This window comes from Monodon monoceros, unplaced genomic scaffold, assembly GCF_005190385.1.
Source record: "Monodon monoceros isolate NGI ecotype Baffin Bay Population unplaced genomic scaffold, NGI_Narwhal_1 Super_Scaffold_16, whole genome shotgun sequence".
Lineage (NCBI taxonomy): Eukaryota > Metazoa > Chordata > Mammalia > Artiodactyla > Monodontidae > Monodon > Monodon monoceros.
This window is the reverse complement of record NW_021703772.1, coordinates 92,100,112-92,120,057: the sequence shown is the minus strand read 5'-3', so window position 1 is coordinate 92,120,057 and position 19,946 is coordinate 92,100,112. Positions and strand designations below refer to the sequence as shown.

Genomic DNA, 19,946 nt, shown 5'->3' with positions numbered 1-19,946 from the left:
GGCATTATTTCATTCTTTCTTATGGCTGAGTAGTATTCCATTGCATATATGTACCACATCTTCTTTATCCATTCATCTCTTGATGGACATTTAGGCTGTTTCCATGTCTTGGCAATTGTAAACAGTGCTGCAATGAACATTGGGGTGCATGTATCTTTTCGAACTATGGATTTCTCCATATATATGCCCAGCAATGGGATTGCTGGATCATATATGGTAGCTCTGTTTTTAGTTTTTTAAGGAAACTTCAAACTCAAGATGGATAAAAGACCTAAATGTAAGACTGGATACTATAAAACTCTTAGAGGAAAACATAAGCAGAACACTTTTTAACATAAATCACAGCAATATCTTTTAGGGTCCATCTCCTAGAGTAATGAAAATTTTGTTTTATTTGTATTACTTGAGGCTTATTTCCAATTAAGAAGTATAAAATGACTGCTGTTTACACATAGGTTTCTTATTTGTTTCTTTAGGTTATTTATCTCAGATTTATATTCTGAATATAACCATATGTTTTATATATATGTCAAACTTAAAAGTGATATTCTTTTTCTCCATGCAACTGCTCAAAATTTTAATTGGCTCTTCTATTTCTGAACTTGGACAAGGGATTTAAGATTTTTCAAACTGCAGGTCACATTTTATTACTTCAATATGCATGTTTTTTGAAATGGCAAAATCTCTCAGGGCTGTGTGATTTTCACTATTGTGTGTGTGTGTGTGTGTGTGTGTGTGTGTGTGTGTGTGTTTAAAGTTCATTTCCAAACACAACTGAATAAATCCTGGAACACATTTTCTCTCCATGCCTGAGAAATGCAAATTGTTATAGGTCAGTTGCTGAGAGGTCTTGTCTGTATCTTGGACGTCTTGTTTGCAATTTATTTTTCATTCATTCCAAGCATACCCAATTCACTTTACGTTTGCCTGTTATTCACATGTTTTTCAGTGGTCTGCAGAGTTCGATTTAACATGTGGAAAAACTATTCTCCCTTGACTGTGCCTTCCTAAATGCACTGACTAATGTTTATAAACACACTTGTGTCTTACTATGCAAGAGCTGCTGCCCTAAATTTCTAGGGTCAAGAGGGGGAAATCATGGCGCACACACCACCTTGATGACTTGTTCTCCTCATATCCAAAGGAATATTAACAAACAAATAGGAGAGATCATAGCTAAGTGAACAAACGGATCTGCCTTGTGATCGTAGGATCACACATACCAATGCACACCCTAGAAAAGACACTTTTCAAATGCAGGCCAAGAGTCCATGCTTGGGGTCCCACAGATCTGGAGTCCCATTCTAGCCTAGCATGCACTAGCTGTGTAACCTTGGGTGTGCATTGTAACTTCTGAGTTTCATTTTCCACAACTGATAAAATGAGCAAACTAGCCCCACCTCATGGGATTGTTATAAGGAAGGAAGGAAGGAAGGAAGGGAGGCACCTGTGAAATCACCATTGGTGTACTATAAACCAGCTGTCTCTCTGTTTTAAAAGAAAAAAAGCCTTGATGTGACTTGATTTGTAATGTGGTGTAAATACTCCCACCATGGCTGATTTTAAATCATGAATGATTTAACAACCACCTGGTAAAGTTCCTGAATATTTAACAGTCCCCTGGTAGCAGCCAAGCCCAGCACACCAGTGCTAGCCTTTAACAAATGGTAGTAATTATTCCTTAATAGTTATATTTTGTCTTCCATTGATCTAGAAAAAAATTTGGCTGTTTGGTGAAATTCTGTATAGATGGAGATATGAAAGCTGAGGGAAGAATAGTAATTTATATAGTTTAAAATATTAATGATTTCAAATAAAAAAGAGCTCCCTTAACAATTTTGAAAGTAGGCAAAAACTTAGAAGAAGAAAACAGAATATTAATAATAAGAAAATGTGCTAATCAGATGTTTTAAAAGTAAGAATAAGGATCACTTTGTAAGATATTCTAGATTGATTAATGTTAGCTTTTCAAGATTGGTTAGAAGGGGCTTCACGTTCTTGGTCTTATATTCTTTAATTTACGTGAACAAATCCTAAGTAGAGAGTTGCGTGTATTTGGTACCTAAACAGAGAGAAACTGACAGCCTATATTTTAAAACCCAGTGCTTTGCAAAAAAGCTTTGTTTTCATTTTAACCAATAACTGTTTTATATCATTCAAGACTGATTTTATTTTATTTTTTTAATTGAAGTATAGTTGATTTACAGTGTGTTAGTTTCAGGTATACAGCAAAGTGGTTCAGTTATATATATATTATATATATATATATAATATATATATAAACTGAATATATATTCTTTATATACATATTCTTTTTCAGATTCTTTTCCCTTATAGATTATTATAAAATATTGACCACAGTGACCCGTGCTGTACAGTCAGTCCTTATTGGTCCTTATTGGTTATCTATTTTATATATAGTAGTGTGTATATATTATTCCCAAATTCCTAGATAAGTCAAGACTGATTTTAGATTTTTAAAGTTTGCTGCAACCATGTATTTTTTGAAATAGTCCTTTACTGAGTAACCTGGTTTTGTTTTTGGTAATAATAAACATTTTCATGCGTGGTCTGAGATTCGGATAAGGAATGGCATACTGGACCTGAAACTGCTCCAGAACATCTAGACATGTGGAGCCTGCAAATAGCTGTCATGTAACAGTGAACTTCTCATTTTGCAGAGTACTAAACTGTGGGTGACTGAAGAGGAAATCATCAGAATTAAGGATGGTTGATTGAATCATCCTGTGCTGAAAGCCGCACTTTCCATGTGCACTTACTGTACCCTGAGCAGGCAGTGCTGGGATAACTCACCTAGGGAAGAGTGTGGGCAAACCCAAGGGCATTTTGGTGACTATAGGCTGACTTAATCCAGTAAAACTCCTCTGTCCATTTCATCAAGAGGAGACTCTAGCGTGGGCTCACTAAAAAGAGACAGAAATCATCGGCCCTGTACCTAATGTGGTATTGCCTAGAACAGCAGGTTTGCACACCCAGAACAGGGCTGGGAGGAAGAACCAGGAGGACTGTTTATATTAGAACCCCCAAACTGTTGTCCTGCTAAAGTGAGAGATCCTCATTGAAGCACGTGGCCCCAAGTGCAAATACCTGCTTCTCTGGGGAGGCAAGTCTCTTCCTAAATGCACGTGCCTGTGTACACATTTATTGCTCCTAGAAATGTACTGGATGTGCATGAAAATACAGTCCAGGAAGTAATTAAGTGGCATTTGGGGTTTGATCAGATTTGGGGAAGGAAAGAAAGGCTGCACCTTCTTTCTCCCGCCTGTGTAAATTAAAATGTTTCTCGGGGTGTGAAATGCCTTTATGATGATCACAAACCTAGTAAAGGGTTAAACGTAACATGGTTAAGCTGATACACTTTTTTCAGGCTCATATTACATTTTTAAGTAAAGCAAAAGGGAGGAAACTTTTTTTTTTTCCATTGACACAAAATGGGATTACTTGCTGTCCTCGTGGAAAGATGGATGCTCAACCTTCTTGATGAGGCCAGCTGGTATGTCTATAGATTAGATGCAAAAAATAAATAAATAAATCAGTGGGTAGCTCTTTCATATGTCCATCTTTTGAACCCTCTCACAAAACTAATTCATTAATGAAAAGATTTGGCATATTACAAGCTAACATTGGAAGCTTTACCCAACAGGTATATTTCAAGGATTGTTGGGGCAGAATTTCCAGAGACAGTTCAGTACTGCTGCTTCTTTTATTAACTTACCTTCTCCCCACACCCCGCCCCTCTGTATCAGATTTTTCTTTTTCACGCAATTCACTCTGCAAGCAAAAACCAGAGCTGAGGAGAGCTATTTAGAAAATGAAAATATATTTAGGATGCTTTGCAAGCTATTTTTAAAAATGTATTTCTCTTCTGAGCTACTTAAGGTGTGAGCTGAAGGATTGGAAACATGAAAAATCCTAGTTTATTAAAATCCTGGATTTAGGGCTTTTCTTTTAGATGAAACTCTGCCTAACGAGAAAGTATTAATATTGAGTTAGGTATATAGGCTTTGGGACATAATAATTATAACGAGACCAATCATTTATTAAATGTGTATTGTCTACTTCCCATCACATTATGTCACTGATCCTCAGAACATCTTTATAAGTCAGTGCTTTTATTATCTTCTCCCTTATGTAGGAAACTAAGGCTTAGAAAGTTGAAGTAATTCATCCAAGTTGATACTGCTGTAAGAGACGGATTGGGGATTTCAAGAAGGGCCAACTGATGTAGAATCCACATTTTTAGCCACTCAATTATATTTTTCATCATAATTCATAATTTCACACTGGTTGTGTCAGGAGGTGTGCAGATTGACCCGTTTTTGTGTGGATGGTGGTGTGGAATCTTGGAGTAACTGACACCCTTGTCTTTCTGCCTACAGGCCCCTGGGGAAGGTGTACAGGAGACTGTGGGCCAGGAGGATTCCAGAGTCGTGCTCTTTGGTGTTTCCATTTTGAAGGGTGGACGAGCCACCTGTCTAACTGTGATGAGAACAATAGGCCTCCGAAGGAAAGAAGCTGCTTCCGAGTCTGTGACTGGCACAGAAACCTCTTCCAGTGGGAGGTTTCTGATTGGCACCACTGTGTGCTTGTTCCTCCCGCCCTGGGGCAAGCCAGACCTCGGGCTACAGAGTGCGTGACAGCCCAGCATGGGCTGCAGCACCGGACGGTGCGTTGTGTTCAGAAGCTGAACAGAACCGTGGCTGTGAATGAGATATGTGAACACTTTGCCCCTCAGCCCCCCACGGAACAAGCTTGTCTCATCCCTTGCCCGCGGGATTGTGTGGTCTCTGAGTTCTCACAGTGGTCCAGGTGTAGCAAGGGATGTGGGAAGCAGTTACAGCATAGAACTCGCTCAGCCATTGCCCCCCCTCTCTATGGAGGGTTGCAGTGTCCCAACCTGACTGAGTCAAGAGCCTGTGATGCTCCCATTTCCTGTCCTCTTGGGGCAGAGGAATATATGTTTAGCCTTAAAGTTGGACCGTGGAGTAAATGCCGACTGCCCCTTCTCAAAGAACTTAACCTAAGTGGAAGAACCATTCTGGATTTTAGCTCTGATTCGAAGGAGCTGGTCACCTTTAGACATCAAAGTTACAAGGCACATCACCATTCCAAGTCCTGCGACATAGAGATAGGTTACCAAACCCGCCAGGTTTGGTGTACAAGAAGTGACGGAAAAAATGCTACATTAAGGTAGGAGGCCTTCAGTGTTTATATCTTTGATTCACTTAAATATTTTACGGTGTAATTTTATAAGATTTCTTTATGATTTTCTACAACAGGAAAATTTTAATCAGGTTTGCGATTTGAGCTTTTAAAAGTCTCATTTGAGAAGTTTTCAATTTCAAGTATAAGTATTTTAGAGTCTAGGCCAGCAGTGCTCTGAACTCTGGTGTAATTAGTGTAGTAGTGCAACCATATAGGATAAGTCATCTATTGTCACATATCTATTCTATCAGTATGTCACTTAAAAAAATAGATCTTGTGCCATAACTATCCATCAACAAATTAATTGATAAAGAAGGTGTGGTATGTATATATATAATGGAATATAGCTCAGCCATAAAAAAGAATGAAATTCTGCCATTTGTAGCAATGTGGATGGATTCAGAGGGCATTATGCTAAATGAGATAAGTCAGACAAAAATAAATACCATATGGTAGCACTTATATATGGAATGTAAAAAATACAACAAACTAGTGAATAAAACAAAAAAGAAGCAGACACCTACATATGGAAGGCAAACTAGTGGTTACCAGTGGGGGAGAAGGAAGGGGTAGGGGCAATATAGGGGTAGGGGGAAAACGGGGTTATTATGGGATTGTATGAAACCATATGTGTAAAATTTTTGAAAATTGTAAAGCACTATAGAATTTAAAGAATCTTTCCTTCCATAAAAAAATTGGTCTTTTGTTACTACAGTAATAAAAGACTAAACGATTTATTATAATGATAAAAATTCAAGTTCACTCTCAAATTTGGGATATAAATTATGTAAATATTTATTGTTCTTCATGTTTACGTTTTTTAAAATTGTTTTTGGTTTGTTTATTTTGTTTCAATGATTAAGCAGGTTCTTTTACATCTGAATTGTAGATATTTTATAGTAGTGATAATACCAATAAGTTAATCCAAGAATGTTTTCTTTGGCATTGATTTGATTAAAAATATTAACTTGCACAGCAATAATTAGAATTACAAACCTATAGAGGGAATGGACTAAAACTTTTAAAAACTATAGTTTAGGGCTTCCCTGGTGGCGCACTGGTTGAGAGTCCGCCTGCCGATGCAGGGGACACGGGTTGGTGCCCCGGTCCGGGAGGATCCCACATGCCGCAGAGCGGCTGGGCCCATGAGCCATGGCTGCTGAGCCTGCGCGTCCGGAGCCTGTGCTCCGCAGCAGGAGAGGCCACAACAGTGAGAGGCCCATGTACCGCAAAAAAACCCCCAATAGTTTAGGCTTCAAAATTATTTGTAATTGTTTTACTTTACATGGTCTTATCTTGATGTAAATCATAGAAATATGTTAAAAGTGGTATCTGTTTACTTTTCTCCTGAAAGGTCTTAAATGAAATCACTGATATATTACCAAATTTCTTCCAAATTAAGATGCCTTTCAGTAGTACTGGAATTACCAAACAATGAAATACTCATTGCTAGAATTGATCATTAGCATCAGTTACTGTTTTCTTAGGATCCACAGCTGGCTCAAAGACTACCTCTGCTATTTCAGAGCAAAGTAATGTGATGATTGTTTTTTTTGTTTTTTTTTTCCCCATTCGACTTTACAAATGAGCATATTTTATCTTTGATGCTTCTTTCTGATTTATGTGATGTAACTTGGCAAGTCCATTGAAGAGTGATTTTCTGCCTTTCATTGACTGCCTCTGTGAAGCCAAAAAGATTAAGCAGATGACTGGGTGATTATTGTTTGAACACATATGTGTGATTCTGTACAAACATTGTTTCGTAATATCCTGTATTGGATATTACACAGAATGTTTTCAGTCTATAGTTTACTTGTTTTCTTTACCATGTTCTATTTTTTATCAACAAATTAATAGACTTTACTTTTTAGAGTGATTTTAGGTTTACAGAAAAATTGAACAGCAGATCTAGAGCTCCCATGTATCTCCTCATCACTCCCTCTCCACACATACACAGTTTCATACACACATCTTGCATTAGTACAAGTTGTGTAATACATTGGATACAATGGATGAGCCAATACTGATACATTACTGTAGCCCATAGTTTACAGTAGAGTTCATATTTTGTGTTGTACCTTCAGTGGCTTTGGACAAATTTATAATGGCATGTATCCACCTGTACTATATCATACACAATAGTTTCACTGCCCTAAGAATCTCTTGTACTGCCTCTACTGATCCCAACTTTCCTCTCCCCAAACCCCTGGAAACCAATGATCATTTTACTGTCACTTCCAAGTTTCGGCAGTTATAAATAAAGATGCTGTAAACATTCAGGTGCAGATTTTATGTGAACGTAATTTTCAACTGATTTGCCTAAATACCAGTGGGCACTATTCCTGGATATTATGATAAATTTGTGTTCACTTTTGTAAGAAATTCCAAAGTCTCTTCAAAGTGGCTTTATCATGGGAATTCCTTTTGCTTCACCCCCTGGCCAACATTTGGTGTTATCAGTGTTTTGGATTTTAGCTATTTTAATAGGTGTGTAGTAGTACCTTGTTTTAATTTGCAGTTCCTTAATAACATATGTTGTTTAGCATCTTTTCATATGCTTATTTTCCATCTTTCTCTTCCTTGGTGGGGTGTCTGTTCAGATCTTTTGTCTATTTTAAAAAATTTTTTTATTATTGAATTTAGAGTTCTTTATATATTTTGGATACCAGTCCTTAATCAGATATGTATTTCAAAAATATTTTCTTCTAGTCTATAACCTGTCTTTTCATCTCTTAACAGTGTCTTTCACAGAGAAGTAGTTTTTTAACTACTAGAGCTAATCAATGAATTTGGTGAGGTAGCAGGATACAAAATTAATGCACAGAAATCTCTTGCATTCCCATACACTAATGATGAAAAATCTGAAAGTGAAATTAAGAAAACACTCCCATTTACCATTGCAACAAAAAGAATAAAATATCTAGGAATAAACCTACCTAACGAGACAAAAGACCTGTCTGCAGAAAATTATAAGACACTGGTGAAAGAAATTAAAGATGATACAAACAGATGGAGAGATATACCATGTTCTTGGATTGGAAGAATCAACATTGTGAAAATGACTCTACTACCCAAAGCAATCTACAGATTCAGTGCAATCCCTATCAAACTACCACTGGCATTTTCCACAGAACTAGAACAAAAAATTTCACAGTTTATATGGAAACACAAAAGACCCCGAATAGCCAAAGCAATCTTGAGAACGAAAAACGGAGCTGGAGGAATCAGGCTCCCTGACCTCAGACTATACTACAAAGCTACAGTCATCAAGACAGTATGGTACTGGCACAAAAACAGAAATATAGATCAATGGAACAGGATAGAAATCCCAGAGATAAACCCACGCACCTGTGGTCACCTTATCTTTGATAAAGGAGGAAACAATATACAGTGGGGGAAAGACAGCCTTTTCAATAAGTGGTGCTGGGAAAACTGGACAGCTACATGTAAAAGAATGAAATTAGAACACTCCCTAACACCATACACAAAAATAAACTCAAAGTGGATTAAACACCTAAATGTAAGGCCAGACACCGTCAAACTCTTAGAGGAAAACATAGGCAGAACACTCTATGACATCAATCACAGCAAGATCCTTTTTGACCCACCTCCTAGAGAAATGGAAATAAAAACAAAAGTAAACAAGTGGGACCTAATAAAACTTCAAAGCTTTTGCACAGCAAAGGAAACCCTAAACAAGACAAAAAGACAACCCTTAGAATGGGAGAAAATATTTTCAAATGAAGCAACTGGCAAAGGATTAATTTCCAAAACATACAGGCAACTCATGCAGCCCACTATCAAAAAAACAAACAACCCAATCCAGAAATGGGCAGAAGACCTAAATAGACATTTCTCCAAAGAAGATATACAGATTGCCAACAAACATATGAAAGAATGCTCAACATCATTAATCATTAGAAAAATGCAAATCAAAACTACAATGAGATATCATCTCACACCAGTCAGAATGGCCATCATCAAAAAATCTACAAACAATAAATGCTGGAGAGGGTGTGGAGAAAAGGGGACCCTCTTGCACTGTTGGTGGGAATGTGAATTTTTACAGCCACTATGGAGAATAGTATGGAGGTTCCTTAAAAAACTAAAAATAGAACTACCATACGACCCAGCAATCCCACTACTGGGCATATACCCTGAGAAAACCCATAATTCAGAAAGAGTCATGTACCACGATGTTCATTGCAGCTCTATTTACAATAGCCAGGACATGGAAGCAACCTAAGTGTCCATCAACAGATGAATGGATGAAGAAGATGTGGCACATATATATAATGGGATATTACTCAGCCAGAAAAAGAAACGAAACTGAGTTATTTGTAGTGAGGTGGATGGACCTAGAGACTGTCATGCAGAGTCAAGTAAGTCAGAAAGAGATAAATACCGTGTGCTAGCACATATATATGGAATGTAAAAATAGAAAAAAAATGGTCAGAAGAACCTAGGGGCAAGACAGGAATAAAGATGCAGTCCTACTAGAGAATGGACTTGAGGATACGTGGAGGGGGAAGGGTAAGCTGGGACAAAGCGAGAGAGTGGCATGGACATATATACACTACCAAATGTAAAATAGATAGCTAGTGGGAAGCAGCCGCATAGCACAGGGAGTTCAGCTCGGTGCTTTGTGACCACCTACAGGGGTGGGATAGGGCGGGTGGGAGGGAGGGAGGTGCAGGAGGGAAGAGATATGGGGACATATGTATATGTGTACCTGATTTACTTTGTTATAAAGCAGAAACTAACACACCATTGTAAAGCAATTATACTCTAATATAGATGTTAAAAAAAAAAGAAGGAGTTTTTTATCTTAATGAATTCCAATTTGTCAATATTTCTTCCATGGATCATTCTTTGGTGTTATATCGGAAAAAACATTACCAGACCCAAGGTCAAGTAGATTTTCTCCTATGTTATCTTCCAGAAGTTTTAGTTTTGCATTTTACATTTAGGTCTGTGATCCATTTTGAGTTAATTTTTGTGAAAATCTTGTGGTCTGTGTCTGGATTCGTTTTTCTACATGTGAATGTCCATTTGTTCTAGCACTGTTTGTTAAAAAGACTATCTTTTCTATATCGAATCGCCTTTGCTTCTTTGTTGAACATCAGTTGACTGTATTTGTGTGGATCTACTTCTGGGCCCTGTATCTTTATTCCGTTCTTCTATTTATCTATTCTTTGCCAATAACATACTGTCTTAAATACTGAAGCTTTATAGTAAGTCTTGAAGTTGAGTAGTGTCAGTCCTCTGAATTTCTTTGTATTTAATATTGTCTTGAGTCTTCTGGAGCTTTTGCCTTTCTATATAAACTTTAGAATCAGTTTGTGGATATTTATAGAATAATTTGCCAGGATTTTGACTGGAAATGCTTATAATGTATAAACAATTTGGGAAGAACTAACATCTTGATGATATTGAGTCTTTCTATTCAGGTACATGGAATATTTCTCCATATATTTAAAACTTCTTTGATTTCTTTCATCAGAGTTTTGTACTTTTTCTCATATTGGTCTTGTATATATTTTGTTAGACTGACACTTAAGGATTTTACATATTATTGGTGCTAATATAAATGTATTGTGTTTTTATTTTCAAATTCTAATTATTCATTGTTGTTATACAAGAAAGCAGTTGAGTTTTGTATATTAACCTTGTATCCTATAACCTTGTTATAATTTCTTATTTGTTTCAGGAGGGTTTTTTTTTCTTTTCGGTTATTATTGCTCTTGTTGATTCTTTGGAATTATCTATGTTGACAAGCGTATAATTTGCAAAAAAGGCAGTTTTATATCTTCCTTTCCAGTAAGTACACCTTTTATTTCCTTTTCTTGCCTTATTGCATTTTCTAGGACTTCCAGTATGCTGTCCAGTAGGAGTAGTGAGAAGGAACATTCTTGCCTTACTCCTGATCTTAGCAGGACAGCATCTGGTTTCTCACCATTAAGTATGATGCTAACTGTAGGTTTTTGTAGATATTCTTTATCAAGTTGAAGAAGTCCTCCTCTATTCCCAGTTTGCTGAGAATTTTTATCATCATAGGTGTTGGTTTTTGTCAAGTGCTTTTTCTGCATATATAGGTATTATATTTTTTTTTTACTTAGTCTGTTAATAGGATAGATTACATTAATTGATTGTCAAATGTTGAACCCTCTTTGCGTACCTGGAATAAATTATACTTGGCTATATGATATGTATAGCCAAGTATACTGTGGGATATTATTTGCTAATAGTTTCTTGAGAATTTTTGCATACATATTCATGAGAGATATTGGACTCAGTCTTCTTTTTTCATAAAGTCTTTGTCTAGGTTTAGTGTTAGGATAATGCTGGCCTCATATAATGAGTTGGGAAATATGTCCTCTGCTTTGATTTTTAGAGATAAATTGTCAAGAATTGATATTATTTTTTCCTTGAATTTTTGGTAGAATGAAACCCATCTGGGCCTGATGTTTTCTGCTTTGGTAGGTTATTAATTATTGATTAAATGTCTTTAATAGATAATGGATCTATTCAGATTATAGATTTCTTCTTGGGTGAGTTTTAGGAGATTGTGTCTTTTAAGGACTTGGTCCATTCATCTAAGTTAACAAATTTGTGGGTATAGGCTTGTTTATAATATTATTTTATTATCTTTGGGGTCCATGGGGATCATTAGTGGTAGTGATGACTTCTCTTTCATTACTGATATTAGTGCTTTGTTTTCTCCCTCTCTCCCTCTATCTCTCTCTCTATATATATCTATATCTATACCTATATCTATATATATCTTTTTCTCTCTCCCACTCTCTCTCTCTCTCCTCCTTCTCCCCCATCCCTCCTTTTCCTTAGTTAACCTGTCTAAAGGTTTATCGATTTTATTGAACTTTTCAAAGAACCAGCTTTTGGTTTCAGTTATTTTCTCTATTGATTTTCTGTTTCTAATGTTATTGCTTTCAAGTCTAATTTTCATTATTTTCATTGGGCTTACTTTGGATTTAATTTGATCTTCTTCTAGTATTCTATGGTGGAAGTTTAGGTTACTGATTTTAGATAATTCTTCTTTTCGAATTTGTGAATTCAGTGCCATAAACTTCCCTCTAAGCACTGCTTTTACTGAATCCCACAAATTTTAATAAGTTACATTTTCATTCTGATTTAATTCAAAGTGTTTAATTTCTCTTGAGATTTCTTCTTTGCCTATGTATTATTTAGAAATGTTCTATTTAATCCTCTAGTATTTGGGGGTTCCCCAGCCATCTTTCTGTTTTTGATTTGTAATTCCATTGTGTCTTGAGAGCATATTTTGTATAATTTCTATTCTTTTAGGTTTGTTAAGGTGTGTTTTACAGCCCAGAAATGTGGTCTGTCTTGGTGAATGTTCTGTATAATTTTGAGAAGAATGTGTATTCTGCCATTGTTGGATGAAGTATTCTATAAATGTCAATGATATTCAGTTGATTGGTGGTGCTGTTCAGTTCAACTATGTTCTTACTGACTTTCTGCCTACTGTATATGTCCATTACTGATAGAGGGGTGTTGAAGTCTCCAACTATAATAGCAGATTCATCTATTCTTTTTTTGCAGTTCTATCAGTTTTTGCCTCACATATTTTGATGCAGTATTGATAGGTGCATGCATATCAAGGATTGCTGTGTCTTCCTGGAGAACTGACCCTTTTATGGTTATGTAATGCCTGTCTTTATTCCTGATAATTTTCCTTGCTCTTACATCTGCTTTGTCTGGAATTAATATAACTATTACAGGGTCCTTTGATTACTGATAATATGATGTATTTTTCTCTGTGCCTTTGCATTTAATCTGTCTGCATCTTTATACTTAAAGTAAGTTTCTTATAGATAACAGTTGGATTGTGTTTATTTATCCACCCTGACAGTCTGACAGTCTCAGTCCTTTAATTGCTATATTTATATCATTGACATTTAAAATGATTATTGCTGTATTTGGATTAATATCTATCATATTTATTATTTTTTTGTTCACTGCCCTTGTTCTTTGTTCCACTTTTTTATTTCCTCTGTTTTTCCATTTCTCTAATTTTAATTGATCATTTCATATTATGCCATTTCTCTCCTCTTTTAGCATAACAGTTATGTTTTTTTTTTTTTACCGTTCTCAGTGGTCGCCCTAGAGTCTGCAATGTAAATTTACAACTAATCCAAGTGACTTTCAGATAACACTATACCACGTCACACATAGTGCAAGTACCTCATAAATAAGAGTATTCCCCATCCCTTTTTCCCATCCCTTAAGACACTGTTGTCATTAATTTCACTTACCCATAACCTATAACAACCAAATACATTGTTATTATAATTTTGAACAAATTATCTATTAATTATGAATAAGAAAAATAAAATATTTTATTTTACCTTCATGTATTCCTTTTCAAACAGTCCTTCTTTATGTAGATCCAAGTTTCTGAGTGTCAACACAAATAATCAGTAAACAATCTATAATAAGGAACAGAAGAGAGTTTTATTCAAGCCATAGCCCGGGAGACAAATATTCAAGAAGTACTTGAATGGAGTAAATGGAAAATGGAGGTAAAACCATAAACTTACATAGTTGTTTGTCAAGAATTAGGATTGGAGCTGTCAAGAACTAAGGGTGCTTGATAAGCAAGGATTATTTGGGGTCCAAAAATGGTTGCATATTTTACAGGGGGAGACTTTGAGACCATAAGGTTGCAGCTGGCAGCTGCTAGCAGATGTTGTTTTGAAAATAGTGGGTGGTGTCCTTGAGTTTGATACACTTCAGAAAATTCAGATTCTCAGTGATGCAGGAACATGTCTGAAACCATATCCGTAATAGCCACCTGGATCCATTTTGGATGCCTGAACAATAGTTACTCCATTTTTATTTTTAAATGATCTTAAATATGTCATCATGAGCGATATTATTTTCTTTTCTCTGAAGAACTTCTTTTAAAATTTCTTGCAAGGCAGGTCTCTTGGTGACAAATACCCTCAGTTTTTGTTTCAGAAAGTCTTTTTTTTTTTTTTTAACATTTTATTGGAGTATAATTGCCTTACAATGGTGTGTTAGTTTCTGCTATATAACAAAGTGAATCAGTTATATATATACATATGTTGCCATATCTCTTCCCTCTTGCGTCTCCCTCCCTCCCACCCTCCCTATCCCACCGCTCTACCTGATCACAAACCACCGAGCTGATCTACCTGTGCTATGCGGCTGCTTCCCACTAGCTATCTACCTTACGTTTGGTAGTGTATATATGTCCATGCCACTCTCTCGCTTTGTCCCAGCTTACCCTTCCCCCTCCCCACATCCTCAAGTCCGTTCTCTAGTAGGTCTGTGTCTTTATTCCTGTCTTACCCCTAGGTTCTTCATGACTTTTTTTCCCTTAAATTCCATATATATGTGTTAGCATACGGTATTTGTCTTTCTCTTTCTGACTTCCTTCACTCTGTATGACAGACTCTAGCTACATCCACCTCATTACAAATAGCTCAATTTCTTTTCTTTTTATGGCTGAGTAATACTCCATTGTATATATGTGCCACATCTTCTTTATCCATTCATCCCATGATGGACACTTAGGTTGTTTCCTTCTCCGGACTATTGTAAATAGAGCTGCAATGAACATTTTGGTACATGACTCTTTTTGAATTATGGGTTTTCTCAGGGTATATGCCCAGTAGTGGGATTGCTGGGTCCTATGGTAGTTCTATTGGTAGCTTTTTAAGGAACCTCCATACTGTTCTCCATAGTGGCTGTAAAAATTCACATTCCCACCAGCAGTGCAAGAGTGTTCCCTTTTCTCCACACCCTCTCCAGCATTTATTGTTTGTAGATTTTTTGATGATGGCCATTCTGACTGGTGTGAGATGATATCTCATTGTAGTTTTGATTTGCATTTCTCTAATGATTAATGATGTTGAGCATTCTTTCATGTGTTTGTTGGCAGTCTGTATATCTTCTTTGGAGAAATGTCTATATAGATCTTCTGCCCATTTTTGGATTGGGTTGTTTGTTTTTTTCTTATTGAGTTGCATGATCTGCTTATAAATTTTGGAGATTAATCCTTTGTCAGTTGCTTCATTTGCAAATATTTTTTCTCATTCTGAACGTTGTCTTTTGGTCTTACTTATGGTTTCCTTTGTTGTGCAAAAGCTTTGAAGTTTCATTAGGTCCAATTTGTTTACTTTTGTTTTTATTTCCATTTCTCTAGGAGGTGGGTCAAAAAGGACCTTGCTGTGATTTATGTCATAGAGTTTCTGCATATGTTTTCCTCTAAGAGTTTGATTGTTTCTGGCCTTATATTTAGGTCTTTAAGCCATCTTGAGCTTATTTTTGTGTATGGTGTTAGGGAGTGATCTAATTTCATTCTTTTACATGTAGCTGTCCAGTTTTCCCAGCACCACTTATTGAAGAGGCTGTCCTTTCTCCACTGTACATTCCTGCCTCCTTTATCAAAGATAAGGTGACCATATGTGCGTGAGTTTATCTCTGAGCTTTCTATCCTGTTCCATTGATCTATCTTTCTATGTTTGTGCCAGTACCATACTGTCTTGATTACTGTAGTTTTGTAGTATAGTCTGAAGTCAGGGAGCCTGATTCCTCCAGCTCCATTTTTCGTTCTCAAGATTGCTTTGGCTATTCAGGATCTTTTGTGTTTCCATACAAATTGTGAAATTTTTTGTTCTAGTTCTGTGGAAAATGCCAGTGGTAGTTTGATAGGGATTGCATTGAATCTGTAGACTACTTTGGTAGTAGAGTCATTTTCACAATGTTGATTCTTCCAATCCAAGAACATGGTATATCTCTCCATCTATTTGTATCATCTTTAATTTCTTTCATCAGTGTCTTATAACTTTCTGCATACAGGTCTTTTGCCTTTTTTGGTAGATTTATTCCTAGATATTTTATTCTTTTTGTTGCAGTGGTAAATGGGAGTGTTTTCTTGATTTCACTTTCACATTTTTCATCATTAGTGTATGGGAATGCCAGAGATTTCTGTGCATTAATTTTGTATCCTACTTTACCAAATTCATTGATTAGCTCTAGTAGTTTTCTGGTAGCATCTTTAGGATTCTCTATGTATAGTATCATGTCATCTGCAAACAGTGACAGCTTTACTTCTTCTTTTCTGATTTGGATTCCTTTTATTTCCTTTTCTTCTCTGATTGCTGTGGCGAGAACTTCCAAAACTATGTTGAATAAGAGTGGTGAGAGTGGGCAACCTTGTCTTGTTCCTGATCTTAGTGGAAATGGTTTCAGTTTTTCACCATTGAGGACGATGTTGGCTGTGGGTTTCTCATATATGGCCTTTATTATGTTGAGGAAAGTTTCCTCTGTGCCTACTTTCTTCAGGGTTTTTATCATAAATGGGTGTTGAATTTTGTCAAAAGCTTTCTCTGCATCTTTTGAGATGATCATATGGTTTTTCTTCTTCAATTTGTTAATATGGTGTATCACATTGATTGATTTGCCTATATTGAAGAATCCTTGCATTCCTGGAATAAACACCACTTGATCATGGTGTATGATCCTTTTAATGTGCTGTTGGATTCGGTTTGCTAGTATTTTGTTGAGGATTTTTGCATCTATGTTCATCAGTGTTATTGGCCTTGGTTTTCTTTCTTTGTGACATCCTTGTCTGGTTTTGGTTTCAAGGTGATGGTGGCCTCGTAGAATGAATTTGGGAGTGTTCCTCCCTCTGGTATATTTTGGAAGAGTTTGAGAAGGATAGGTGTTAGCTCTTCTCTAAATGTTTGATAGAATTCGCCTGTGAAGCCATCTGGTCCTGGGCTTTTGTTTGTTGGAAGATTTTTAATCACAGTTTCAATTTCAGTGCTTGTGATTGGTCTGTTCATATTTTCTATTTCTTCCTGATTCAGTCTTGGCAGGTTGTGCATTTCTAAGAATTTGTCAGTTTCTTCCAGGTTGTCCATTTTATTGGCATAGAGTTGCTTGTAGTAATCTCTCATGATATTTTGTATTTCTGCAGTGTCAATTGTTACTTCTCCTTTTTCATTTCTAATTCTATTGATTTGAGTCTTCTCCCTTTTTTTCTTGATGAGTCTGGCTAATGGTTTATCTATTTTTTTTATCTTCTCAAAGAACCAGCTTTTAGTTTTATTGATCTTTGCTATTGTTTCCTCCATTTCTTTTTCATTTATTTCTGATCTGATTTTTATGATTTCTTTCCTTCTGCTAACTTTGGGTTTTTTTTCTTCATCTTTCTCTAATTGCTTTAGGTGCAAGTTTAGGTTGTTTATTCGAGGTGTTTTCTGTTTCTTAAGGTAGGATTGTATTGCTATAAACTTCCCACTTAGAACTGCTTTTGCTGCATCCTATAGGTTTTGGGTCATCGTGTCTCCATTGTCATTTGTTTCTAGGTATTTTTTTATTTCCTTTTTGATTTCCTCAGTGATCACTTCATTATTAAGTAGTGTATTGTTTAGCCTCCATGTGTTTGTATTCTTTACAGATCTTTTCCTGTAATTGATATCTAGTCTCATAGCGTTGTGGTTGGAAAAGATACTTGATACAATTTCAATTTTCTTAAATTTAGCAAGGCTTGATTTATGACCCAAGATATGATCTATTCTGGAGAATGTTCCATGAACACTTCAGAAAAATGTGTATTCTGCTGTTCTTGGATGGAATGTCCTACAAATATCAATTAAGTCCATCTTGTTTAATGTATCATTTAAAGTTTGTGTTTCCTTATTTATTTTCATTTTGGATGATCTGTCCATGGGTGAAAACGGGGTGTTAAAGTCCCCTACTATGAATGTGTTACTGTCGATTTCCCCTTTTATGGCTGTTAGTATTTGCCTTATGTATTGAGGTGCTCCTATGTTGGGTGCATAAATATTTACAATTGTTATATCTTCTTCTTGTATGGATCCCTTGATCATTATGTAGTGTCCTTCTTTGTCTCCTCTAATAGTCTTTATTTTAAAGTCTATTTTGTCTGATATGAGAACTGCTACTCCAGCTTTCTTTTGGTTTCCATTTGCATGAAATATCGTTTTCCATCCCCTTACTTTCAGTCTGTATGTGTCTCTAGTTCTGAAGTGGGTCTCTTTTAGGCAGCATATATATGGGTCTTATTTTTATATCCATTCAGCCAATCTGTGTCTTTTGGTGGGAGCATTTAGTCCATTTACATTTAAGGTAATTATCAATATGTATGTTCTTTTTCCCATTTTCTTAATTGTTTTGGGTTTGTTATTGTAGGTCTTTTCCTTCTCTTGTGTTTCTTGCCTAGAAAAGTTCCTTTAGTATTTGTTGTAAAGCTGGTTTGGTGGTGCTGAACTCTCTCAGCTTTTGCTTGTCTGTAAAGGTTTTAATTTCTCCATCAAATCTGAGTGAGTTCCTTGCTGGGTAGAGTAATCTTGGTTGCAGGTTCTTCTCCTTCATCACGTTAAATATGTCCTGCCACTCCCTTCTGGCTTGCAGAGTTTCTGCTGAAAGGTCAGCTGTGAAGCTTATGGGGATTCCCTTGTGTGTTATTTGTTGTTTTTCCCTTGCTGCTTTTAATATGTTTTCTTCGTATTTAATTTTTGACAGTTTGATTAATATGTGTCTTGGCATATTTCTCCTTGGATTTATCCTGTATGTGACTCTCTGTGCTTCCTGGACTTGATTAATATTTCCTTTCCCATATTAGGGAAGTTTTCAACTATAATCTCTTCAAATATTTTCTCAGTCCCTTTCCTTTTCTCTTCTTCTTCTGGATCCCCTATACTTCGAATGTTGCTGTGTTTAATGTTGTCCCAGAGGTCTCTGAGACTGTCCTCAGTTCTTTTCATTCTTTTTTCTTTATTCTGCTCTGCAGTAGTCATTTCCACTATTTTATCTTCCCGGTCACTTATCCGTTCTTCTGCCTCAGTTATTCTGCTATTGATCCCATCTAGAGTATTTTTAATTTCATTTATTGTGTTGTTCATTTTTGCTTGTTTCATCTTTAGTTCTTCTAGGTCCTTGTTAAATGTTTCTTGCATTTTGTCCATTCTTTTTCCAAGATTTTGGATCTTTACTATCATTTTTCTGAATTCTTTTTCAGGTAGACTGCCTATTTCCTCTTCATTTGTTAGGTCTGGTGGGTTTTTATCTTGCTCCTTCATCTGCTGTGTGTTTTTCTTTCTTCTCATTTTGCTTATCTTACTGTGTTTGGGGTCTCCTTTTTGCACGCTGCAGGTTCGTAGTTCCCTTTGTTTTTGATGTCTGTCCCCAGTGGCTAAGGTTGTTTCAGTGGGTTGTGTAGGCTTCCTGGTGGAGGGGACTAGTGCCTGTGTCCCCTGGTGGATGAGGCTGGATCTTGTCTCTAGTCGGCAGGTCCACGTCTGGTGGTGTGTTTTGGGGTGTCTGTGGACTTATTATGATTTTAGGCAGCCTCTCTGCTAATGGGTGGGGTTGTGTTCCTGTCTTGCTGGTTGTTTGGCATAGGGTGTCCAGCACTGTAGCTTGCTGGTCGTTGAGTGAAGCTGGGTGCTGGTGTTGAGAAGGAGATCTCTGGGAGATTTTCGCTGTTTGATATTATGTGGAGCTGTGAGGTCGCTTGTGGACCAGTGTCCTGAAGTTGGCTCTCCCACCTCAGTGGCATAGCCCTGACTCCTGGCTGCAGCACCAAGAGCCTTTCATCCACTCCGTTCAGAATAAAAGGGAGAACAAGAAGAAAAGAGAGAGAGAGAGAGAGAGAGAGAGAGAGAGAGAGAGAGAGAGAGAGA

At 36.5% G+C, this 19,946-nt stretch overlaps 1 protein-coding gene across 2 annotated transcripts in view; it reads left to right on the top strand.

Annotated features, from left to right (window-relative positions):
• THSD7B (thrombospondin type 1 domain containing 7B) overlaps window positions 1–19,946 on the top strand; it is a 975,661-nt gene that overhangs the window by 388,986 nt on the left and 566,729 nt on the right. For both annotated transcript variants that reach the window (XM_029224675.1, XM_029224674.1), the window contains one exon: window positions 4,401–5,211. In XM_029224675.1, coding sequence (XP_029080508.1) covers window positions 4,401–5,211 — 811 coding nt within the window. The remainder of the gene's footprint in view (window positions 1–4,400; window positions 5,212–19,946) is intronic.